Source organism: Mastigoproctus giganteus, chromosome 3, assembly GCF_048544385.1.
Source record: "Mastigoproctus giganteus isolate SK-2022 chromosome 3, ASM4854438v1, whole genome shotgun sequence".
In the NCBI taxonomy this organism is placed as follows: domain Eukaryota; kingdom Metazoa; phylum Arthropoda; class Arachnida; order Uropygi; family Thelyphonidae; genus Mastigoproctus; species Mastigoproctus giganteus.
The window spans coordinates 10,743,772-10,771,588 of NC_143577.1; the positions used below are offsets into that span (position 1 = coordinate 10,743,772).

A 27,817-nucleotide genomic window follows, 5' to 3' on the forward strand; every position below is an offset into this window, starting at 1 on the left:
TTCTTCATGCATTAAGAATCTGCAGATACAGGAACCACTAGATGGCAGTGATCACAGTGTGCTGAAGTGGGATTTACTCAAGGAGGTAACTACCATCAGGGGTAAAGGGAAGGGTTATTGCTTTCTTAAAGGCGACTACGATGGTCTGAGACAGTATTTAAATTCTATATATTGGGACCAACTGATGATGTTACCAGCAGCAAACTCAAATTGGGAAGCATTCAAAGAACTTCTTGGAAGCTACTAGGCTTTACATACCAACTAAGAAATATTGTTCAAGGTTCAGGCCAAAATGGATGTCAGATGAACTAATGAGACATATGGCAGAGAAGAAAAATGCATGGGATACATATAAATTAACATGTGACACAGAAGCCTATGATAAATATAAGCTGATCTGTAACCAAGTTACAAAGGTGGTTAAGCAGGCGAAGGCAGATTACGGGAAATCTTTGGCAAGGGATGCAAAGAAAAACAGCAAGGAGTCCTTTACTTATGTAAACTCTAGAAGGAGATGAATCAGATTGGTCCACTTGATATCGATGGTTCAACTGTTCATGATCCTGCTCAGGTAGCTAGCTACCTTCACACATGAGGAGTTATTCAGGAAGGGGAATGCCATAGATGAAATAAACTGGCAGTGAGCTAGATGATCTTGTAATAATTGAGAGAGTAAAGTGGAAGAGAAATTGTTGAAGATAAATACAAGAAAGGCACCTGGGGTGGATGGGATCTATCCAGTTATATTAAAGGAGACAGCAAAGGAAGTAAGCAATCCGTTAGCCATAATTATGAGAGCTTCCTTGGACTCAGGGGAGGTACCCAAAGACTGGAGATGTGCAAATGTAACCCCAATTCACAAAGGTGGATCAAAGGCTGACAAAAGTAATTATAGACCTGTGAGTTTAACTTCTGTTCCAGGAACATTAATGGAAGCACTGCAGGATCATCTTGACAGGAATTCAGTTATAGTTCAGACACAGCATGGTTTTGTTAAGGGAAGGTCTTGCCTGACCAATTTGATTGGATACTGTGATGTAGTCACAAAAGAATTGGATGCAGGGAATAACTTTGATATTATATATTTGAATCTTAGAAAGGCTTTTGATACTGTTGCACATGGAAGACTGCTGCACAAATTGGAGCAGTGTGGCATTGGTGGCAAATTGTTGCTATGGATAAAGGGATGGTTGAGTGGCAGAAGACAGAAAGTAGTAATTAATGGACACTGCCCATCATGGACTAATGTTATTAGTGGAGTCCCTCAGGGTTCAGTTTTGGGTCCATTGTTGTTTTCTGTATTTATAAATAATATTGATGATGGTATATCAAGCTTAATATCCAAGTTTGTAGACGATACAAAGGTTGGCAGGGACGCTAATGAGGCTATGCTGCTGTAACAGGATCTGGAAAGGTTGAGCAGATGGGCTGAGAGGTGGCAAATGAAGTTTAACATTGACAAATGTAAAGTACTACAAATAGAGAGGTGGCAAATGAAGTTTAACATTGACAAATGTAAAGTACTACATATGGCAGCAACCCCCAGAGCAACATAACAACTCTGTGGTACTACATGACAGTGGTAGAGAATGAAAAGGACCTGGGGGTAATTGTGCAGGCAGATATGAAGTTCTCTGAGCAATGCAGACGGGCTGCAAGAGTAGCTCATGGTGTCTTATCAATGATATACAGTAATTTTTCTAGCAGGGATAGGGAGGTGATTATTCCCTTGTATAAGGCAATGGTCAGGCCGCACCTTGAGTACTGTATACAGGTCTGGAGGCCTCATTTCAAGAAGGATGTAGAGCTGCTGGAACGAGTACAGAGAAGGGCAACAAGGTTAGTGAATGGAATGAAGGGTTGCTCTTACGAAGAAAGGCTTAAGTTTTGCAAATTACAGTGTCTGGAGAGTAGGCACCGGCAAGGTTTTTTTTTTTTTTTTTTTTTTGGGTAGTTGTTGGCGCATCGGCTTCTGTGGCCATAATGCACCTCCCAAGGTTTTTGCAGTACTTTAATCCAAGCTCGAGGCCGGATTCGAACCCGCGACCTTTGGGTTGCCAGGCAGGCACTTTACCCACCCAGCTAGCCCGGTCGGCACCGGCAAGGTGATCTGATAGAGGTGTTCAAAGCTTTGAATGGTTTGTGCATGCTCAATGCTGATGGGATACTGCCTCTTGCTCAGAATAATCACCTGAGAGGGCATAAATTCAAATTGAGGAAAGACAGATGTAGGATAGATGTGCGGAAATTTGCCTTTAGCCAGCGGGTAGTTGGTTGGTGGAACAGACTTCCATCCCTTGTTGTGGAAGTTGATAGCCTAAATAAATTTAAGGCTCAGCTAGACAGGTATTTCGAACGAATGGAGGGGCGAAGTGGAAGGTTTTTTTTTTTTGGCTGATGCTGCTTGCTTTCTTGCATCATATGCCTCTACTAATGTTAATGCTTTAATGAGCTTTGTAGCTAACTGGCTTGCATATTTGCTGCTAGAGGATAAGAAAAAATGTATTGATTAGATTGGCTGACACTTTTCTACTGTACCTTTAGTTCTGCGATAAATAGGCCAAGCTGAATATTTTAGATGCATTGATATTCATTAGATATCAGTAAAAAAATAAGGTTTGATTACTGACTACTGAACCATTTTTACCATCAGATGACTTTTTTATCTGTCAGATTTGTTGGGAGGAGGGTTAGCTATCTATTCATTTCTGTCAGAAGACAGTGCCAATGTTTGCATTTTGGTGTGACTATTCAAATATAAACACTAACTCATGATGAGTTTATCTTACAAAGAATAACAGCCTTGAATATACGTCATACTTTCTTGATTATTATGACTATGGGAAAGTGTTCAGTGGAGATGGGGGTTGGTATCTAAAACCTTTGCTTTTATTCCTAAAACCTCCAAGGTGAAACCCCTTTACATGCCCAAAAAATCAGTTTTTGGTGTGGCATACCAAAAATATTTACCAAGGCATCATAATGCTGCAGTTTATTGCATTGCAGGAGAGGAAAATGATGTCTCTACTTTTAAGATGTGCTTCCTACCAGACTGCTCACCTCATTTGGTATTTGTGTCCAAGACCTACTCAGAGAGGTTAATATCACAGTAGGCAAGGTTGCCTGATCACTGAATCAGCCCCCTCCACCCTAGCATGCTCAAATACCAGCATTTCACTTCTCCCTTATGAACTGAATGAAGTCTGATACCTTGTATTCTGTCTACCTTCAGCTCTATTCAAAACACCATGCTGAATATTGTGACTTCTTGCCAGTTTACACAGACAGCTCCAAGTTGGAATCGTTGGAGATCTGCTGCTATTTTTTCTGATAATACTATATGAGCAGATTTCCCCCCCATGTGGGGGGGGGGAATCTGCTCATATAGTATTATCAGAAAATTATCAGAAACTTCAGAGCTGCACGCTATAGAGTTAGCCTTGAATCACATAAGAACTCGCCAATATCAACGGTTTATTATATACACTGATACTTTAAGTGCACTACAGGCTTTATCAGCGATGAGATACTACTCATCCAACCCTCTCAGGTTCTGCACATGATATGCACTCTCTCTGAAAGTGAATTCGATATTCACTTTCGCTGGATTCCCAGCCACATTGGGATTAGAGGAAATGATTTGGCTGGTACTGCAACCAAACCATACCCTGAGGAATAATCTTTACCTTTAAGTACCCTATACAGACTACAGGCAAGCAATCTGTAATAAGTTATATTTGCAGTTGTAAAATTCATGGCATCAGCAGGTAACAAACAAACTGTATCAGATTAAGCTTGTAATCAAACTATGGCAGTCTAGTGTGCAGAAATTGTAAGCACCAAAGCAGCCCCTTCCCCCCTAGCATGCACAAATACCAGCATTATGTCACTTCTCCCTTATGAACTGAATGAAGTCTGATGCCCCATCTTCTGTTAACCTTCAACCCATAAGTGGTGCTAAGTACTATAGGTTCTAGTACCATTCTTATTTGTGGTTTTCATTAAAAGAAAAAAAAAAAAAAAAAAAACTTATTCTGGGTACAACTGATACATTGCCACGTTAATCCCATTGTGCATGCAGTATAAAAAAACTTTTTATTCAAAACTATTTTGAATTTTGAATAACTGTTTTATTTGAATTTCTGAGTTAACTCTTATTTTAAGATTAATTTAAAGATAATTTATGCTCTGCATTATTAAAAATAAACACCAGAGAAGTAACATCTCACTAAGTACTACTAATTTTGCATTATCTTATTTTCAGTTGTGACAACAATGCTCAAGAAGCTAGCAACAGGTTGATTAATATGGGTTATAAAAAACGAGACACGCCTATTACACGTCCAAACAGTGGTCTACGTCAACAACAACAGCCAGCACCTCAGCCAACTCCAGAATTGCATCATCCAATAGTTCCTGAACGTCCTGTCACTGTTGTTCCACCTAATGCAGCTGACAAGAATTTATGTTAGTTTTATTAACTAGTATATATCAAAGCTCTTGTTATTGTTTCATCACTGTGGTGTGGTGTGAGCCTTTCAAGCAAAGTGATATGCTCAGTCTAGTTCATCTTGGCCTATAAATAGATTTTGAATTTTATGCTAAACAATTTGAAAGGCAGTTATGTTTATTAATCTTTCTGTTTACTTTCTCCCTGTGGTCAAAATGAAACTCCCTATAGCATACAAATTTTTTTTGCATGTAACAAGCATAGACCACTGAGAATTTTTCTCAGCATGGTCTATGCTTGTTAATAGGAGAGATTGTTTTTAGAGGTATGGGATATTCTTAAAAATAGAAGAGGGTGCAAGAATATTTGTTGATGCTATTGAGGCAGTATGATGACCAGAAACTACTAGCATGGTGAGGGATACACAGACTACTAGATTAACAGCAGCTGCAGGCAGAGATCAATGCGATTCTTGCACTGTTTCTATTAGGACATGCATCATCCTGGAATGCAAGGTGTTAGGGATTACAAGGCTTTCTGAGGTGGGGGGGGGGTCCTCATGGGACAAGCAAATACATGGCTGTATTATGGTTACTAAGAACAAAACCAATTGTATATATGTTTGTGTATTGCACTAATACTAGGACTATAGCAAGCAACTTTGATGAATTTGAAGTACCAGTTTAAGTCATCAAATGCAGACAATGTAACCTCAGAATGTTTTATAATGGAGAATTTTAACTTTCTAGACATTTACTGAACTTATGAGTTGGTTATTTTCGCAGTAGCAAGTTTTTTTTCTGGATATATTGGAGGACTGTTTTCTATGCCAGCAACAAGAGAAAGCAGTGCTCTTGATCTGATTATCATCAGAGACTCTTTGTGCATTAGGAATCTTCAGATAAGAAACCACTAGGGGGCAGTGATCACAGTGTTTTGATGTGGGATATTCTCAAAGATATAACTACTGTTAAAGATAAAGGGGAGGGACCTTGCTTTCCGAAAGGTGACTACAGTGGTTTCAGACAGCTTTTAAATTCTATTCAGAGTGACCAGCTGATGATATTACCAACTGCAAATTCTAAATTGAAAGCATTCAGGGAAGTAATTGTAGAAGCTATTAGGCTTTTTGTACCAACTAATGCTTCACTAGTTATTCTCACTGCACTGTGTGGTGCTACCACATTTTCAACATTTCAACAGGCACAATTAGAAAGGTTACCCATTTTAGTCTGAAGTGTATCCATCTATTTGTTGTTGTAAAAAAAAAAAAAAAAAAGCTAGTCATTCATAGTTGCTTATTTTTATCATGGCAACTTCATCATTGTTGCTGCATGCTTGTCAGTGATTTTCATTATGACCACCAGTACTCTCAGACCAGTGAATATCACACAATCAGCAAAAATCACATGATAGCAGAGATATGCAACCAAATAAAATAGCTCTGCTGAGTTTTTTTGTAGGAACTTTATATGGTGCCTATATGATATATTATCAATGATCACTTGGTACAGTTATGTATATGAATTCTGTCACCTTTCTTAAATGTGGTTATAATCAAGTTTCATTTTGTGAAGCTTTAAATATATAGCAGTTCAGTTATTTGATCCTATCAAGGCTACCAGGATTCAGCTTGAACATTAAAACTGCAAGGTGATACCTGCAAAAATAAAATAAGTTGTTACACTTCTAGATACACAAGCAGCAAGAGGAATGTCAGTTATTGGGGAAAATGGTGTAAAGGTAACTTTAGAAATTGCAGTTTTTTTTTTGTGAAGCATTTACATAGTGAGAAAATTGTTTGCAGTGTCATCCACTCTTCGCTGAAATATTTGATTGCTATACTTAGAAAAGAAAGTTTATTTTAGAACTTCTACCAACTGCCTTTGAACCGTTTATTGTGAAATTGTCGTGAAAGGGATCAGTAGGAGAAAGAAGGTTTAAGCGTTTTAATTGAATGAGCAGCAGCCTGGAAAACAAGATGCAGGGTATTTCAGAGACTGCTAGGAGTCATTGCAGTACAAGTAAACACACGGGTTCTGTTGGTGTAGCTAAGAATAGGAACAGGTGCATGTATACTTGCGTATACACCAATGAAAGGAGTTTGGTAAATAAATTTGATGTATTTGAGGTGTTGGTCAAAAACATCAAAGGCAGATATTGTTGGGATATCACAGATGTGGTGTCACGTAGATATAAGGAAGGCAGAACTGGAATTTGGGGAGTATAATGTGTACAAAAAGGAGAGACAGGATAGGAAGGGAGGAGGGGTTTTGCTATTAGTTAAGAAACACATAAAATCCAAGGAAGTGCAGCCAGTTGACATCGCTGGACAGTGCAGTGTCAAGTCGGTTTGGTGTGCCATAGGCACTGGGGGATCAAAATTGATAGTAGGGGTGTGTTATAGGCCTAATGACTCTGATGAGTATAATAAATAACTGTACAAGGAAATAGAGTGAGCCAGTAAATCAGAGTGTCTTATAATGGAGGATTTTAATTTTCCAGATATTGACTGGAATTTGTGGGTTGGTCACTCAGACACTAGCAAAGCTTTTGTGGATTTACTGGATGATTGTTTTCTGCAGCAGCATGTTCGGGAGGCAACTGGAGGGAGTGATACTCTTGATCTGATTATCATTAGTGATTCTTCATGCATTAAGAATCTGCAGATAAAGGGACAACTAGGTGGCAGTGATCATAGTGTGCTGAAGTGGGATTTACTCAAGGAGGTAACTACCATCAGGGGTAAAGAGAAGGCTTTTTGTTTTCGTAAAGGTGACTGTGGAGGTCTGAGACAGTATTTAAATTCTATACGGTGGGACCAACTGATGATGTTACAAACAGCAAATTCAAAATGGGAAGCATTCAAAAAACTTATCTTGGAAGCTACTAGGCTTTACATACCAACTAAGAAATATTGTTGAAGGTTTAGGCATAAATGGATGTCAGATGAATTAATGAGACATGTGGCAGAGAAGAAAAATGCATGGGATACATATAAATTAATGGGTGACATGGAAATCTATGATAGATATAACCTGGTCTGTAAACATGTCACAAAGGAGATTAGTTAGGCAAAGGCAGATTATGAGAAATCTTTAGCAAAGGATGCAAAGAAAAACAGCAAAGAGTTCTTTTCCTATGTAAACTCTAGAAGGAAAGGGATGAATTAGATTGGCCCACTGGATATTGATGATTCAAAAGTTGATGATCCTGCTCAGGTGGCTAACAAACTAAATGAGTATTTTGCATCTACATTCACACATGAGGGAAGGGGAATGCCAGAGGTGAATTAAACTCTTGCAGTGAGCTAGATGATTTTGTAATAACTGAGAGGAAAGTGAAGGAGAAATTGTTGAAGATAAACATAAAAAAAGCACCCGGGGTGAATGGGATTCATCCAGTTATATTAAAGGAGGCAGCAAAGGAAGTAAGCAAACCCTTAGCCATAATTATGAGAGTTTCCTTGGACTCAGGGGAGGAGATCTTGGACATGGACTGGAGATCTGCAAATGTGACCCCAATTCACAAAGGAGGTTCAAAGGGTGACACAAGTAATTATAGACCTGTTCGTTTAACTCCTGTTCCAGGGAAATTAATGGAGGCACTGGTTAAAGAAGCATTGCTGGATCATCTAGACAAGACTTCAGTTACAGCTCGGACACAGCATGGTTTTGTTAAGAGGGAAGTCTTGTCTGACCAATTTGATTGGATACTATGATGTGGTCACAAAGGAACTGGATGCAGGGAATAACTTTAATATCATATATTTGGATCTTAGAAAGGCTTTTGATACTGTTGCACATGGAAGACTGCTGCACAGATTGGAGCTGTGTGGCATTAGAGGCAAATTGCTGCTATGGATAAAGGGATGTTTGAGTGAGTTAAGACAGAGAGTGGTAATCAATGGACACTGCTCATCGTGGACTAATGTTATTAGTGGAGTCTCTCAGGGTTCAGTGTTGGGTTCATTGTTGTTTTCTGTATTTATAAATGATATTGATGATGGTATATCAGGCTTAATGTCCAAGTTTGCAGATGATACGAAGGTTGGCAGAGTTGTTAATGACAGTACACTGCTGCAACAGGATCTAGAAAAGTTGAACAGATGGGCTGAGAGGTGGCAAATGAAGTTTAACATTGACAAATATAAAGTACTACATAGGGGAAGCAGTAACTCCAGAGTAACGTATCAACTGTGTGGTACCACAATGACAGTGGTAGAGAGTGAGATGGACCTGGGGGTAATTGTGCAGGCAGATACTAAGTTTTCTGAGCAGTGCAGATGGTCTGCAAGAGTAGCTCATGGTGTCTTGTCAATGATATACAAGAATGAATTTTTCTAGCAGTAATAAGGAGGTGATTATCCCCTTATATAAGGTAATGGTCAGTCCACACCTTGAGTACTGTATACAGGTCTGGAGGCCTCATTTTAAGAAGGATATAGAGCTGTTGGAACGAGTACAGAGAAGGGCAACATGATTAGTGAATGGAGTGAAGGGTTGCTCTTACGAAAAAGGCTTAAGTTTTGCAGATTACAGTGTCTGGAGACTAGGCACCTGCAAGGTGATCTGATTGAGGTGTATAAAGCGTTGAATGGTTTGAGCATGCTCAATGCTGATGGGATTCTTCCTCTTTTTTTTTTTTTTTTTTTTTTGATTTGGTAGTTGTTGGCGCATCGGCTTTTGTGGCCATATTGCACCTCCCAAGGTTTTTGCAGTACTTTGATCCAAGCCCGAGGCAGGAATCGAACCCGCAACCTTTGGGTTGCCAAGCAGGTTCTTCCTCTTGCTCAGAATAATCACCTGAGAGGGCATAAATTCATATTGAGGAAAGACAGTCGTAGGATAGATTTTCAGAAGTTTGCCTTTAACCAGCGGATAGTTGATTGGTGGAACAGACTTCCATCTTGTGTTGTGGAAGTTGATAGCCTAAATAAATTTAAGAAGGCTGAGCTGTACAGGTATTTGAAACGAATGGAGGAGTGAAATGGGAGGGGGTTTTTTTTTTTTTTTTTGGCTGATGCTGCATAAGTTTGCTTTCTTGCATCGTATGCCTCTACTAATGCTATTTTTTTGTAAATTTTCTAATATATTTCCTGTTTTCCTTAGCTGTCCTTGATGTGTCATGTCTTCATTGGTTAAATATTTGTTGCTTTAGACATCTAGTTAGAATGCACATTTGTTATTTTGTTTACATAGATCTCTAGGGCCCTGTTTAGAGAAGTGAGAAATTTTCATAACATAAAAGGGAGGGAAAGATAATGGTTTCTTAAAAACACGGTTAGTTGTAGAGTTGAAACAGATCTTTTATTAAGTTTTGTTTCCAGATGGATATACAACAGAAGAATAGTTCAGAAAGGAAGAGGTGGAGCAGAGAAAGAAACAAACAGTAAATTGAATGTGTGTTGTTGATATTAGTGCTAAATTAGCAGTATATAACACAATACATGAATTTGCCATAAAATCTAAATAATAAAATTAGCATTGCATAAAATTTAAATAAAACTAATACTGCATAAAATCTAAATAATAAGATTAACACTGCATGAAATCTAAATAATTCAAAGGAATGCCAGTTATTGGGAAAAATGGTGTAAATGTAACTTTATAAATGATATTAGTTTTCTTTATTTTTTATTAAAGAGAGCACTACCATATTTGAGCACATTTCATTTCTTTTCTTTTCTCACATTTTGTCTTTCTTTCTTTCGTGGGAGCATCCCTTGTCGTTTGACTGTATAGCGGTAATGGTGGAAATACAATCGTTTGGGAACCCACTGGCAGAACTTTACGAGGAAAGTGAATTCCTGGAACACATGTTCCAGAAACTCACTCATGAAAGGGTTAATTAGTTTAATTAAACTAATCAGATTTGACCAGCTTGTCAAATTTGATGTTTAATTAAGCTTAAAGTTTACACATGTTACTTATTTACAGTTTAATTAAGCTTAATTATTATTATTCCATAAAATACACTAAAACATAAGGTAACTAAAACAAATGGCACTGATACACAAATTAGTTCCAATATTTTCATGTTTTAATATTTAGAAAATACAGATTAAAAAAATTTTAAAATACAAATAATTTCTCATTATTAGAAAATTACCTCGCATCTAAAACCACTTGAAATGTAAACTAAAATTCTATTTGAATTTATTCCAACAAGCACAATCCTATTGTTTTTAATGTGCTTATAACTGAAGAAAACAATACATTTTCTTCAGTTATAAAATGTGAAATGATGTATTTTTAAGGGCAGTTTTTATTATAAACTTCCCCTTTTATTTTATTATAAAATTACACCTGGACATCTATACGGATGGAAAGTTTGGCAGTCACTCAACCATCTTAAAAAAATTAGAAGTGGTGTGGGTAGATCCAGAGACAACCTGAAGAAATGGGGTATCCAAACCAAAATTTCAATTCTGTGCATGTGGAGCTGAACAAACACCAAAACATCTTATTTGCTGCCTCCTTGCACCTACAACTTGCAACATGCTTGATCTCTTGGAGGCAACATTATTGAAGTGGCCCGTTTCTGGTTAGAAATTGTGTAAAGAACTATTTTATTTTATGTGTTGCTGTATATGTTTATGCTATTTAGCTATTTGTTTAGGGTTTTTTTTTTTTTAAGCTTTATAATCAAATAATCAAAATGCTGAAAGATTCTTTAAAAGTTATTACTAATAAATAAAAAAAAAACACAAAAGGATATTTCCACTTCAGCAAGGTGCTTTTTTTTTGTACAATTTGATATTGGGTATTTCTTATCTTTATGTATTTTTGGGAATATATTTGATATTGACATATGCATTTGCATTTTGCTTTAAACTATTCTATGATTTTCTGATTAATATATTGTTGATATGTATGTATTCATCATATATTATGTACAGTATATTATATACATAAACTATCTCTGCACTCATTATGTATTAACATAATTAATGAGTATTTGTATTTATTTACTTTGATAGTGCTAACCAAATTACAAGATCAGTTTCCAGCAGTATCTAGAACGCTAGTCAATATGGCATTAGAGAGCAGTAATTATAATGATGAACGTGCTAAACAGTTCCTTACAGCTATGACCCCTCAAGACAGGTAAAAAAGTAAAATATATTTTAACTGTTCAGAATAGAAATGTGCACATTAACACACATTGGTTACTCTCAGTCCTTGAAAACATTGCAGTTAAGGTTAGAAAAGTATGTCAATATATAGATTTTTTCCATAAGAATTAATATTTGTAAAATAATAAGAGGAGTTTACCTCAATATAGTATGTAGAACACTTCCGTACGATACTCTCCAGAAATTAAAACAAAAAAATTGAAAAACTTACATTAGCGTAAAAAATAATTAAAAACCAGTTAAACACAATTAAAAATCAATTTAACGCAATTAAAAATATTAAAAAGAATCTAACGAAAATATTCAAAACGATTTTCCTTCCTGAAGCTGACAACGCTTTTCGATCGTATGTCGTGATCAGGAATGAAAATTACTGAATAGGGTTGAACATGAAACTTAAATATTTATTATTTGTCTTCGTGCATGCGCGTAAAGGTCTGCACATCGGAGATCAAATATGGCTGACGAACATTAACAGAATTCTCGTGTTATTTAATTTCTACGGTTTCTGCAATTAATAGTTGCGTATAATTACGTTAGACATTAAGTATTTTAGCCTCGTTAAATAAAAAAGTATGTTTTTCGTTAATGGTATGAAAGGCTAATTCTGACGCTGCTGAACGAGAAGCACGAACTGAGGTGTCATGTTGAGTTACACGAATATTCAGAGAAAAACGCATCGAACCTTGGTAAGATGAGTCGCAATCACAACAAGAAGTGTTGTATACCAGGTCATTAATTTGTGTTGCAAACGCGGAAAGAACCGAGCAATTGTTCAGTATAGTGTGTAATTTCCGTATTGGCCTGGCCACAATTTTAAATTCGGTATCTTTAAAGAATCTATTAAGCTGTTTGTGCCACTGTTCAACATATGGGACAGAAATAAAGTATTTTTTGATATTACTATTGTTGGTTGGTGTAGTATTTTGTATCCTATCCTATCCTATCCTTAGCCTGTACCCTAATTCAGTTTATTGTGGCAAGAGGATAACGCCTGTTTAAGAACCTGCTAGTTAATATTTGTATTTCTGAGCCCGTCGTTGAATATTTATAGGCATTTAGAAATTGATTAAAGATAATCGATCTTTGGTAGGTGAACAGGTGATAGCTATTATAATGTAGAAGCATACCGGTGTTTGTAGGTTTTCAATAGATGCTAAATTGGATTTTATTCGAATCCCGAGTAAGCGTGAAATTTAGAAAGTTTAATGACTTTGTATCCGTATCCTCCCTTTCCAATGTAAATTTGAGTCTAGAATGAATATTATTAGACGAATGTAAAATGTCTTGGATAGTACTATTATCAGTAACAACTAGAACATCGTCTAAATACCTCCCATAGTATGTGATATGGGATCGAAAAGGTGTCAAATGTATATGCTCAATCTTTGAGAGATAGATCTCTGACATTAAGCCACTCAGGCTCAAACTCATTGGTAATCAAAAAAATTTGTTTGTACAAAATAGTTGGCCTCAACTAATAGTTTAATTAAGTGAAAAATTTCCTTAATAGGTATCTTCATATAATTAATCGGTGTCGAGTTATTATTTAACATATCCCAAATAATATCTAATGTGTATTCAACATTTACATTCATATATAACGAGGTAACATCTAGTGAGAATATATTGTCATTGTTGCCAAGTCTACAGTCTTTAAGATTATTAAATAATGTATCGTAGTTCTTAATCCCAAATTGTATTACATTAGCATTAGTAGAGATATATGATGCAAGAAAGTAATGCAGTATCAGCCAAAAAAAAAAAAAAAAACCCTTCCACTTCACCCCTTTGTTCTTTCGAAATACCTCTCCAGCTGAGCCTTAAATTTATTTAGGCTATCAACTTCCACAACAAGGGATGGAAGTCTGTTCCACCAACCAACTATCTGCTGGCTAAAGGCAAATTTCCGCACATCTATCCTACATCTGTCTTTCCTCAATTTGAATTTATGCCCTCTCAGGTGATTATTCTGAGCAAGAGGCAGAATCCCATCAGCATTGAGCATGCTCAAACAATTCAAGACTTTGTACACCTCTATCAGATCACCTCGCTGGTGCCTAGTCTCCAGACACTGTAATTTGCAAAACTTAAGCCTTTCTTCGTAAGAGCAATCCTTTGTTCCATTCACTAATCTTGTTGCCCTTCTCTGTACTCGTTCCAGCAGCTCTACATCCTTCTTGAAATAAGGCTTCCAGACCTGTATACAGTACTCAAGGTGTGGCCTGACAATTGCTTTATACAAGGGAATAATCACCTCCTTATCCCTGCTAGAAAAATTCCTGTATATCATTGATAAGACAACATGAGCTACTCTTGCAGCCCATCTGCACTGCTCAGAGAACTTCATATCTGCCTGCACAATTACCCCAAGGTCCTTTTCATTCTCTACCACTGTCAGTTTAGTACCACAGAGTTGATACGTTGCTCTGGGGTTGCTGTTTCCCATATGTAGTAATTTACATTTGTCAATGTTAAACTTCATTTGCATTCGTATGCAGCCCATCTACTCAACCTTTCCAGATCCTGTTGCAGCAGCATAGCGTCAGTAGTGTCCTTAACAACCCTGCCAACCTTTGTATCGTCTGCAAACTTGGACATTAAGCTTGATATACCATCATCAATATCATTTATAAGTACAGAAAACAATAATGGACCCAACACTGAACCCTGAGGGACTCCACTTATAACATTAGTCCATGATGAGCAGTGTCCATTGATTATCACTCTCTGTCTTCTCCCCCTCAACCACCCCTTTATCCATAGCAGCAATTTGCCTCCAATGCCACACTGCTCCAATTTGTGCAGCAGTCTTCCATGTGCAACAGTATCAAAAGCCTTTCTAAGATCCAAGTATATAATATCAAAGTTATTCCCTGCATCCAGTTCTTTTGTGACTGCATCATAGTATCCAATCAAATTGATCAGGCAAGGCTTGCCCTTAACAAAACCATGCTGTGTCCGAGCTATAACTGAAGTCTTGTCTAGATGATCCTGCAGTGCTTCTTTAACCAGTGCCTCCATTAATTTTCCTGGAACAGAAGTTAAACTCACAGGTCTATAATTACTTGTGTCAGCCTTTGATCTTCCTTTATGAATTGGGGTCACATTTGCACATCTTCAGTCTATGGATGCCTCCCCTGAGTCCAAGGAAGCTCTCATAATTATGGCTAAGGGTTTTCTCACTTCCTTTGCTGCCTCCTTTAAGAAGGCAGAGTTTGCAGAACTTAAGCCTTTCTTGCTAAGACCACCCTTTCATTCTCCTCACTAATCTTGTTGCCCTTCTCTGTACACACTCAAGCAACTCTACGTCCTTCCTAAAATGAGTAGTCCAGACCTGTATGCAGTACTCAAGGTGTGGCCTGACCATTGCCTTATACATAGGGATAATCACCTCCTTTTCCCTACTAGCAAAATTCCAGAGAAACGTACCAACTGTGTGGTACTGCACAATTACTCCCAGGTCTTTTTCATTTTCTACCACCTTAAGTGTAGTACCACACAGTTGGTACATTTCTCTGGGGTTACTTCTACCCATATGCAGTACTTTGCATTTGTCAAGGTTAAACTTCATTTGCCACTTCTTAGCCCGTCATTGTAGCAACTTACCCTTAATACCATTCTGCTCCAATTTGTACAATAGTCTTCCATGTGCAAAAGTGTCAAAAGCTTTCCTGAAATCCAAATATATGATATCAAAATAATTTTTTGCATCCAGTTCCTTTGTAACCACATCATAATATCCTATCAAATTTGTCAGACAAGACTTTCCCTTAACAAACCCATGTAGTGTCTGAATTATTGCTGCAATCTTGTCTAGATGATCGTGCAATACATCTTTAACCAGTGACTCCATTATTTTCCCCTAAACAGAAAACATTGTGGACATCTTACCCTCCCTCTCTGAACTATTTATGCCATTCATACACACATGGCAGACTTGTGATTTCATCATGTACAATTCCCATAACATCTCCAATATTTCTGTGCCATTTTTACCAAGTTTCACTAAAAATTTAATGACAGTTATTTGCTCTAAATTATGACCACCCATTTTACCACTGAAGTGTTAAAACACTGATTCATGGTTTAATCAAAACTTAACCAATTGCAATGATCTGTATAGGAAAAAACAAACTACCGCATGATATAGACTGTTGACATGCATAATAGTAAGGCATTGGTAAGCAATGATTCTAATTTTTTTTAGCCACACCTTGTATGTATTGAATTTAATTCACAGCAGTAATATCTTCAACAGTTGGCATCTATTTTCAACATAAATTTTAGATTTTATTGGATATTTATTAATCCTATTAATAAATAGTATTTGATTTTTAGCATAATACAGTTGAAACTTTACTCGGTGTCTACCGTGAATATGTTAACCTCAAAACTTAATGTGGTTTCTCAGAATCTGATTAAATTAAAAATATCCTCTTAGAATTTAACAGTATCATAGGATTATCGTAATAATGATTTTACTTGCATTACCATATGTGGAACATGAAAGAAGCAGTTTAGGATACATCCATGAAATACGAAGGGGTATCAAGACCTTTGTACCCTGACCTAGATAAAACATCAGTAGGGAGATTCAATTTTTAATATAAGTTGTCTACATATTCAATAACTAACATGTGGAATTTCATTCCCGTAGGTCAGGCGCCTCTGTGGGCAGAAGCAGCAGTGCGTACCATACACTTCTTGATTAGACCAGGGTTCAAGCCCTTGACCACCAAATATGGAGGATGCCGAAAGGTCAGGGAATGACCACCGCATATCTCCGGAGCAATGTGGCCTTAGTTGCTAATGCTCCTAAAAACCAAATAACAAACAAACAAACATCCCGTAGGTCAGGGTACGAACATTTTGATATGAACGTTTTCAGAGGTGGAGACCGGAATCTGAGGTAGGATGCTGTGGTTGACAAAGTGGAGTATCGAGCAGTGATTGAGTTCCTGCATTTGCAGCGCAAGAAAGCTCAGGAAATTGATGAAGAAATGAAAGCTGTGTATGGGCAGAATTGCCCATCCTTTAACACTGTAAAAAAGTGGAAACGGGAGTTTCAGTGTGTCTTTCATGAGCCAAGAGAAGGAAGGCCAACAACATTCACAGACATTGAGACGGTTGCTAAGGTTGAACATCTGGTACTGAGTGACAAACATATGACAATTAATTTCATCGCAAATGCAGTGGGAATTAGTTATGGGTCTGCCGACAGTATTTTACATGACCATCTGCGTATATCCAAGGTCTCCACACGATGGGTTCCAAGATTACATAGAAATTGGAACTGCACAAATTGGAGCAGTGTGGCATTGGAGGCAAATTGCTGCTGTGAATAAAGGGATGGTTGAGTGGGAGAAGGCAGAGAGCGGTAATCAATGGATACTGCTCATCGTGGACTAATGTTATTAGTGGAGTCCCTCAGGGTTCAGTGTTGGGTCCATTATTGTTTTCTGTATTTATAAATGATATTGATGATGGTATATCAAGCTTAATGTCCAAATTTGCAAACGATACAAAGGTTGGCAGGGTTGTTAAGGACACTACTGACACTATGCTGCTGCAACAGGATCTGGAAAGGATGAGCAGATGGGCTGAGAGGTGGCAAATGAAGTTTAACATTGACAAATGTAGAGTACTACATATGGGAAACTGCAACTCCAGAGCAACGTAACAACTCTGTGGTACTACACTGATGGTGGTAGAGAATGAAAAGGACCTGAGGGTAATTGTGCGGGCAAATATGAAGTTCTCTGAGCAGTGCAGACGGGCGGCAAGGGTAGCTCATGGTGTCTTGTCAATGATATACAGGAATTTTTCTAGCAGGGATAAGGAGGAGATTATTCCCTTGTATAAGGCAATGGTCAGGCCACACCTTGAGTACTGTATACAGGTATGGAAGCCTTATTTCAAGAAGGATGTAGAGCTGCTGGAACTAGTACAGAGAAGGGCAACAAGATTAGTGAATGGAACAAAGGGTTGCTCTTACGAAGAAAGGTTTAAGTTTTGCAAATTACAGTGTCTGGAGACTAGGCACCGGCGAGGTGATCTGATAGAAGTTGTATAACTCCTTGAATGGTTTGAGCATGCCCAATGCCGATGGGATTCTTCCTCTTGCTCAGAATAATCACCTGAGAGGGCATAAATTCAGATTGAGGAAAGACAGATGTAGGATAGATGTGTGGAAATTTGCCTTTAGCCAGCGGGTAGTTGGTTGGTGGAACAGACTTCCATCCCTTGTTGTGGAAGTTAATAGCCTAAATAAATTTAAGGCTCAGCTGGACAGGTATTTCGAATAAATGGAGGGGTGAAATGGAAGTGGTTTTTTTTTTTTTTTTTTGGCTGATGCTGTATAAGCTCACTATCTTGCATCATATGCCTCTACTAATGCTAATTACTGATGCCTTTGCAGAAGCAATGTCAACTGCAATGTTCTCGCGAACTGTTGGATTTGTGTGTGGCTTTGAACTACTGCAGCACCCACCCTATTCTTCTGACCTGGCACCATCAGACTTCTTGTTTCAAGAAATGAAGAAACTATTGCGTGGATGCCGCTTTGATTAGTCTCAGGAAGTCATCAATGAAGTGGAATCGTCGTTTCAGGCAAAAAAGTGCAGTCTTCTATGATCAAGGCATTAAACAACTGATCCATAGATAGGAGAAATATGTTACTATACATGGAGAGTACATAGAAAAGGATTAAAGTCTCTGTGAAGTTTCACCTTTCTAGGGCTATTATTTCTAGGTAAGGGTACAAACTTTTTGATACCTCCTCATATGTGTGATCCAATTTTAAACTTATATATTCCACATAAAAATAATAAATTGAATTGTGTGCAGAAGAGCATTTCTCAAAGAATTTTTTCTCAGCACACCATTCCATTTTTTTCTCAGCATACTATGCCATATGCTGTTTTCATTTCTATAAAAAAAAAAAAAAAAAATTTTTTTTAATTGTAAATTTTTTTAAATGTTTAATTTTTTCCTTTTGCTGTTATAAAGATGTTTCGCTTTGTTTTAGTACCAAACAGCCAATACCTCATTCTGAACCAGCACAATCATCAGACGGAACTGGTTATTCAGCACCTCAAAGTGAATCAGCACAGCCCATTCCACTTCCATCAGAAGCACCTCCTGTTCCCCCTAGAAGCCGTCATGCCTCTGCATCACAGGATACAGGTAGTCTAATGAATGATATTAGGACTCTAGAAATATTCTTAGGAAGCTCTTAAACTAATATCATAACATTTCAATTAAATTACAACTTTCAGGCTGCACTTCCTGTTCTGGGGAATTTTGTATTCCAGTTTTGAAGACACCTTTGATTGGTATTAAAACTTTTGGACTGCATATTTTACCTCCATATTCAACGAGAATTTCTTACCTCTTAAGTGCTCTCCAGTGGAGAGCACTTAGATGGTATTCATTTGAATAAAGGTGGCGCAAGAGTTTTTGCCAATATCATTAAGGATACCTTAAGGGTTTGGGGGGAAACTACTGGTTTCAGAGGAGAGAGGGTAATATAGATATGCATTTATCTGATGATATAGGTAAAAAATAATGCTTACACACATCTCAAGAATTGTTTGTTTCCAAAACAGCTGATGTTGGCAAGATTTAGAGGGCGGCAACATTTAAAATGAGTGGGAAGATAGAACTAGAAAATCAAGCCTAAATAACTTCAAAGGATGTGTGTCAGTGTAACCTGTAGAAGAATACTTAGTCTTAACTTCATCTATGGTAATTTCAGGAGTGTTGGCAGCAAAATGGGTGAATTTGAACTACTGGTTTGGAGAACTAATGTTGACATAATAGGGCTAACAAAATATGTGCCACCTGGAAATTGAGATGATGAATTCCACCATGGTGTGCATAATGTATTTTGGAAGGATAGAGAAGATAGATGAAGTTTGAAGTCATGCTTCTTATCAAAAGAGGTTGAGCTGAGTCAAAAGTTATGCCTGTTAGGATATAATCTGTGGTGTATGATTTAGTTGGAAGCAGAGTTATAATGAGAGTGGGACTAATCTACAGATGAGAAGAGTATAATGAGACTCTACATGAAGATGGAATGGACAAAAAAAGTGTGAATGTCTTATTATATGACTTCATCCATCCCCAAATTGAGTGGAATATGCAGGAGTGAACAAAAATTTTAAATAAACTAGATGAATAATTATTTGTACCAGCATGTCAGAGAAAATACTAGGGGAATAAGAATATCCTTGGCCTAATGATTACTCATGAATCAGATGACATCACAGAACTTAAAGTACAGGAATCATTGGTGAGTAGTGACAACAGTCATTAGTTGGAAGATGAAGAAAGATGACTGTGGTATTTAAAGGTAATGGTAAGGGTTTTGATTTCAGAAAAGGGGATTATGACAGGTTAAGGCGCTACATGTCATCTATTGATTAGGTAGATTACATAGTGGGGGGGTGAATACATTAGAATCAAGGAATACCTTTAAAGCAATAATCATGGAAGCCATGAATGCATATATACCATTAAGAAAATATAGCATGAGGAGGATGTTGGGATGGATGAATATGGAGCTGGCAAGTCTAATACAGCAGAAAAAGATAGTACAGGAAAGCTACAGAGCAAGCTACAAAACCTACAACAGTTCCAATTTGACCTTTAATAGGTTAAGGAGGCCAAGGCTGAGTGTAAGAAAGCACTGGCTAAGAGTGCAAAGAATGGGGAGACAAGGAGTTTTTTATGTATGTGAATAGAAATAAAAAAACAAATCAGAATGGACCCTTGGTTACTGGGTGTGAGAAGTCTGGATAACCAAGCTGATATAGACTGGGAAATCTATTAGAATAGAAAAATATAGCAAAGGAAAGCTATAGAGCAAGAAAACATACTGAAGCCTACAACAGCTACAAGTTTATAGATAAAGTTAAGGAGGCCAAGGCCTCCTTAACTTTTTTAACAAAACCATGCTGTGTCTGAGCTATAACTGAAGTCTTGTCTAGATGATCCTGCAGTGCTTCTTTAACCAGTGCCTCCATTAATTTTCATGGAACAGAAGTTAAACTCACAGGTCTATAATTACTTGTGTCAGCCTTTGATCCTCCTTTGTGAATTGGGGTCACATTTGCACATCTTCAGTCTATGGATACCTCCCCTGAGTCCAAAGAAGCTCTCATAATTATGGCTAACGGTTTGCTTACTTCCTTTGCTGCCTCCTTTAATATAACTGGATAGATCCCATCCACCCCGGGTGCCTTTTTTATGTTTATCCTCAACAATTTCCCCTCCACTTTCCTCTCAGTTATTACAAGATTATCTAGCTTACTGCCAGAGTTAAATACACCTCTGGCATTCCTCTTCCTGAATAACTCCTCAAGTGTGAATGTAGATGCAAAATACTCATTTAGTTTGTTAGCCGCCTGAGCAGGATCCTCAACTGTTGAATGTCAATATCCAGTGGACAAATCTGATTCATCCCTTTCCTTCTAGAGTTTACAGAAGTAAAGAACTGTTTTTCTTTGCATCCTTTGCCAAGGATTTCTCATAATTTGCCTTTGCCTGCCTAATCTCCTTTGTGACTTGGTTACAGACCATATCAGACTATCATAGGCTTCCATGTCACCCATTAATTTATATGTATCCCATGCATTTTTCTTCTCTGCCATATGTCTCATTAGTTCATCTGATATCCATTAAGCCTAAACCTTGAACAATATTTCTTAGTTGGTATGTAAAGCCTAGTAGCTTCCAAGATAAGTTCTTTGAATGCTTCCCATTTTGAATTTGCTGTTGGTAATATCATGAGTTGGTCCCACTGTATAGAATTTAAATACTGTCTCAAACCATCATAGTCGCCTTTACGAAAGCAAAAGCCCTTCCCTTTACCCCTGATGGTAGTTACCTCTTTGAGTAAATCTTTTAGAAGTGAGATCCCTCAAGGATTAGTACCAAGTAAACTCTTGTTTCTAATTTTCTTAAATGATATTAGTGAAGTGACACAGGGTGTGATGTAAAACTATGCAGAAGTTGTAAAGGTTAGTTGATTATCAGTTAATGCAGATTATTAACTATTGACCATCACAGAGGCCTAACCAAGGAACACTCCTCTGTGATGGTCAGAAAATAGAGAGCTATCGTTTAATGAAGCAAAATACGAGGTCTTACACTTGGGAATAGCAACTTCAGGATAACTTGTACACTTGATGGGTTGAATTAAAAACATTAGAGGGAAAAAATGTGCATGTTACGATACAGATAAATATGAGATTCTCTATGCAGTATAGACAGGTAGTTAGGAGGGTCCCGTGGTGGCTTATCAATGACTTATCGAATATTTTCTTGTAGAGTTTGGAGAACATAATCCCATTGTATAAGACGATTGTAAGACCACACTTGGAATAGTGTCCAAGTATGGAGACTGTAACTAAAAAAGACCATGCCTTGTGAAAGGGTCCATAGATGGGCAACACACCTGATGAAATCAGCAAGTGACACCCATATGAGGAAAGACTTTGCCATCAGAGCTTGGTTGCTAGGTACCATAGAAGGAGGGTCTAATTATGGTCTGTAAGAGGAAAGTAAAATGAATGAAAGTGGAATGTTCACTATTATAAATAATGCTACAACTAGAGGACATAAATTCAAATCGTGGAGAAAGAGATCATGAAGATTTAGATTTTGCTGAAAGATCAAATCAGTGGAATCTTCATGAAGTTTAGACATAAGCCAGTTTATTTAGTATGTCTGAGTAAATGTGCCCAGTCATTGCCTTTTCCGTAAAAATGAAAAGGTCATAAATATTCTGATGTGAAATGGCACATGACTCATTTATTACTCTTTTTTTTTAGGAGTACTGTGTTCATGCTTCGTGGCTAGGTGAGCATTTTCAATTCCAAACATTGTAGTTGTAGACTTTCCTGTTCAAATGAAAAGTGGCTTCATCACTAAAAACAAAGCTGGACAGAAATGATGTCACGTTCCACTTTCTGTTGAAAGTCACAGAAAAAATTATATTTGTCATTTAGTTTAATTTCTGCACTTTTATGAGGATTCACTGGCTAAGAGACCAAAGAAGGAATAAAACATTTTTCACAAATATGAATACAAAGAAGAAAAGAAAAAATTAAACTGGACCCTTGTTTAATGAGTACAAGAAAGTCTTAGAAAACCTAGTTGATGTTGAGGATGAATTGAACGGGTATTTCATATCAATATTTACACTTGAAAGATCCTTCATGGTGAGGAGAAAATATGTGAGTGAAGCTGGGAAGCATGAAATTAGTGATAGTGAAATAACATAAGACTGTTTATTAGAAAAACGTTTGAGTTTAAAGGTGAATAAGATTCCTGGAATTAATGGCATATACCCAGTAATTTTGGGGAGGCCGCAAGAGAGTGCATTGAACCATGAAGATTAGTTATGAGCACATCATTGTGCTCAGTAAAGATTCCTTTGGACTGTACACATGCCAACGTATTATGAATAAATACATAAAGGCAGTTCTAAGAGCAAAGTGGGCAGCTGCTGACTGTCAGTCTGGCTTCAGTAGCAGGGAAAATCATGGAGGCAATGATCATGAGCATGATACAGAGTCATCTAGATAGAAATGGAATTCTGAAACACAACATGGTTTTGTAAATGGAAAATCATCTGTAACCAACCTGATCAGCTGTTTTGACCAGGTCACTCATAAGCTAGATGTAGGAAATAACTTCAACACTGGTTATTTGGATTATAGTAAAACATTGGACTCAGTCCTGCATGAGACATTACCATATAAACCGGAACAATCACAAGGAAAATTAGTAGATGGATCATCACAGAGTGGCTGAAGGGTAGAAGGCAGAGAGTTTTGATTAATGGTTACTCTTCAGGTTGGACTGGCAAAAAAAAGGTTGGATCCCTTAACAAACAATACCAGGACCACTGTTGTTCCTGGTTTTCTGAAAGGACATTGATGAAAGGGATACAGGGTGTGATGTCAAAATTTTTGCAGATGATGTAAAGATTGGAGAGTAGTAATGGTCAGCACGTCTTCAGGACAACTTTGATAGGCTTGAAGGGTGGTCATAGAAGTGACAGCTATGTTTTAATGCTATAAAATACAAGGCCTTACAGGCGCCTCCATAACCAGGTGGGCAGGAGCAGCAGTGCGTAGCACACGCTTCTTGATTAGACTGGGGTTTGAGCCTGTGACCACCAAATACGGAGGATGCGGAAAGGTCAGGGAATGACCACCGCATATCCCCGAACAATATGGCCTTAGTTGCTAATTATAAAGCACTAAGCCTTCCCAGCAGACGCAGGATGTACTATGGTACCTGCTCATACTCCGTTTCCCATATATATCAGCACCGGAAGTGGCACGGGGCTGTACGACCTTAAAACGCTCATCCCTATCCATGATAATGGTCTCAAACATTACATTAATCCTACAACCCTTATCCCTATTCAAGCTATGATCACCCAAGGAACAAATCCTTGGGCTCTCCAGCCACTTCCAGTTCCAGAAACCCCATACCTTATCTATAATTACAATCTCCTTCGGCTGTTATACCATGCCCGGTTTCCCAGGCATGTTCCGCCACGGCCAACCCCGAGACATTAGCCAACCTAAGCGTCCTACTATGCTCCCCCAGTCTATCGCGTAATCTGCGCTTAGTCTGAATTCCCACAACCAGGTCTTTAACCGCCGCCATCACCGTGCGAATCTTCTGACCCAGAAGCTGCACACAACGTAATTGGTACGACCTTATGCACTTTAGGTAAACCATAAAAATTACCCAGATTCTATAGTTTACCTAAAGTGCATAAGGTAGGTGTACCGTTGAGGCCAATTGTATTGTTTGTGGGCAGCCCGATGCATACCCTTTCCAGATTTTTGGCAGGTTTGGTTTCTCCTGTTTTGGGCCGGACTGGCTGGACAGTGAAGAATAGTCAGGAATTTATACGGTTTGTCCAGGATCAGAACATTGAAGAAGAAGAAATTTTGATATCATCTGATGTGGTGTCGTTATTCACGTGCATTCCGTTGGATCATGTTTTGGATTGTGTCCAAACGGCCTTGGAGGGCGATAATAACTTGAGAGATAGGACGAATTTGAGTGTACAGGACATATGCGAAGGTGTTAGCTTGTGTTTGTCCGACACCACTATAATATTTGCAGGTGTGATGTATCAGCAGATCCAGGGTGTGGCTATGGGTTCACCTATTAGTGCAGTCATTGCTAATTTAGCAGTGGACGAATTTGAGGATAGCATGTAGAGTTCCTCTGGTCCGCTACCCCTGCGGGCGTGGAAGAGGTATGTGGATGATACGTTCGCTATACTACGTAAGGGGACGTGGGCCAGAGGTTCTCAATTGGCTTAATAGTGGCTCCTCCTTTATAAAGTTTGCCTCCGAAGTCGAGTGGGGGAGGGGGGTGCTCTGCCATTTTTGGATGCCTAGATTTACAGGGTGGGCCGACAATTAAAAACAAGAGTGTTTAGGAAGGCAATGTGCCAGGCCCCAGTATACTCATTTTGGTTCTGCCCAGACTGGGGGTCATAAGAAGGGTGTGGTTAGGGCTTTAATGCGCAGGGCTTGCTCTGCCTCGGAGGATAGGGAGGAAGAAATCAAACAGGTCACGGCCGACCTTATGAGATGTGGATACCCCCGGAATGTGATTGAAGGTTCTTGTTGTGGACATGATACTCAGAGGGAGGAGGGGGGTACCTGGTTCCACCGCGTACATTCCCTACTATCCAGGTGTTTTGCAGCCAATAACCTGCATCCTATGGTCATACCAATTACGTTGTGTGCAGCTTCCGACCGGGAAGCTGCACACGGTGATGGTGGTGGTTAAAGACCCTGTTGTGGCAGTTGACAACAGTGGGGTTGTTTACAAAATTTGTGTCCGGATTGTGGGGGATGTTATGTAGGTGAGACTAAGTGCATATTACGCGATAGACTGGGGGAGCATAGTGGGGCACTTAGGTTGGCTAATGTCTCGGGGTCAGCTGTGGCAGAACATGCCTGGGAAACCGGGCATGGTGTAACAGCTGAAGGAGCTCCAATTACAGATAAGGTAGAGGGTTTCTGGAACCGGAAGTGGCTGGAGAGCCTAAGGATTTGTTCCTTGGGTGATCATAACTTGAATAGGGATAAGGGTTGTAGGATTAATGTAACGTTTGAGACCTTTATCCTGGATAGGGATGAGCGTTTTAAGGTCGTACAGCCCCGTGCCACTTCCAGTGCTGATATATATACAGGAAACAGAGTATGTGCAGTTACAATAGTACACCCTGGGTCTGCTGGGAAGGCTTAGTGCTTTATAATGAATTGTTGATGCAGCACTACTTATGTTGAGGAAGGCAGCTGATGCTGCCAAAAGCTTCATTAGTATGGGTTTAACGCTTTTAATGTATAGTATTTTCAAAAGTTTTTATATGATTTGATATGAATTCATATGATTTATGATATTTTAAATTATACTACATTTTACAGTGATTTTACTTATTTATTTTATTTGTAATTTTATTTTATTTTATTTATGTTTATAAAGTTATAATTGGTCAGAGTTTGTGGCATCAATTATGGATAGATTTTCAGACCACAGAGGCCTTTTTAGTGAATTATTCAACTCATGGCTACATCTGTAAGTGGACTTTTGTTGGCTTTACTCTAAGATCACTTTCAGCAAAGCCCACAATACATATACGCCATGAGTGGTCAGTTTATTACTTACACCTATCATCCAGGAAATTGACTAGTTTGTCAGAGACAAACTAGTCAGTTTTCCCGGTGATAGGTGTAACTAATAAACTGGCCACTCATGGTGTATAAATCAGGTAGTCATAACGTGCGTACGTTATAGTGGCAGAATGAGTGAGCAACACAACCTAAGTGCATTTATGATAGTTCTTGCCAGACATACTAGTGCATGAATGCTGACATCCACTGAGGTTCTCACACATGCACACAGTTGTGTATCAAACAATGATCCAGCATCCAGAAGTCATCCAGCCAGTGGCAGTCATGTAGCCAAAAAACAGCTTGGGACAGTGCACCATAACAGTAGTGTGCAAAGGGGTATGTTGAAATGTACAATGTGTTGGACCATGTCATAGATGAAGTATAACAATAGGTGAGCTACCAGTATCCATTCTTGTCATCTAGAAATGAGTAGATACAAGTACATTGTATGCATGAATGCTGGACATTTCAGGATTAGAAAAAGTCACCTTGTCTGTTGAATCCTGGTTCTAGTTATTCCACATTGAATGCAGGACCTGAGTATGGTGACAGTAGCATGAATCAGTGCATCATTGCACCAGATCTCAATATTACAGGCTAATGGTCAAAGCTTGATAGTGTATTGAATGACAGTGGGAACACATTAGGTTTCTGCTTAAGCCTTGCTGCTGACCTGGTGCAGTCCTTCACACTCAGTTTATCCATCTGGTGACCATCCTTTTCAATTTAAATTGGTCCCTTATATATGTTTTCTGAGAAAGAGTAAAGATGCATTAGCATTTAGCTTGCTGAACCCATTCAAAGCCTTAAGCACTTCGGTTAGGTCAACATGCAAGTGCCTAGTTTTCAGACTTTGCAATTTACATCCCTCTTCCACCCAATCTTTCTTGGTAATAATATCCATCTGAGAAGGATGTAGACTCTTCCAAAGAATACATATGAAGGAAGGTTGATCTGGAACAACCTTCCTTCATATGTATTTCCTGAAAATTACAGTCTACAGAAGTTCAAGTCTAATTTCAACAAATATCTTCTTTCATCTTCTCAACCTCCAACCCATGCACAGTACTAAGTACTGTAGGTACAGTGGTTTGCTTACATGCAGACCTGTGAAAAAAATAAAATAATAGTAATAATAAAATCACTACATGTACCAACCAACCAACCAGACCTGTGGTCTCTGAGGTGTAGGTAGAAAATGAAGCTGGATATTTGGATACAAACCAGTTGTGATATATTTTATTTTGTACCTTTAACAGTCTTAGCACATTTATTTGAAAAATCTTGCTTTTGACAAGCAATAATGGATCCATCATCACAAGAATAATTTTAATAACATAATTTAATCAGAGACATAAAACAGTCAAACTAAGGAAAAAAGGAATGTAAATCAAGCAGATCATCCTATTTTGCAGTTGTTAATGTGAAATTACACTAAGAATAGCTATGAATGGGATAGAAGCTTGGAGAAGAGATGTTCACAAAGTTGTAATCTGAGATACC

General features: G+C 38.2%; 1 protein-coding gene across 1 annotated transcript in view; it reads left to right on the plus strand.

Annotated features, from left to right (window-relative positions):
• LOC150087705 (uncharacterized) overlaps positions 1-27,817 on the plus strand; it is a 198,929-nt gene that overhangs the window by 148,099 nt on the left and 23,013 nt on the right. Inside the window, exons 8-10 of the mRNA XM_090369854.1 lie at positions 4,265-4,467; positions 11,433-11,559; positions 18,619-18,776. Of these exons, the coding sequence (XP_090225980.1) occupies positions 4,265-4,467; positions 11,433-11,559; positions 18,619-18,776 (488 nt within the window). The remainder of the gene's footprint in view (positions 1-4,264; positions 4,468-11,432; positions 11,560-18,618; positions 18,777-27,817) is intronic.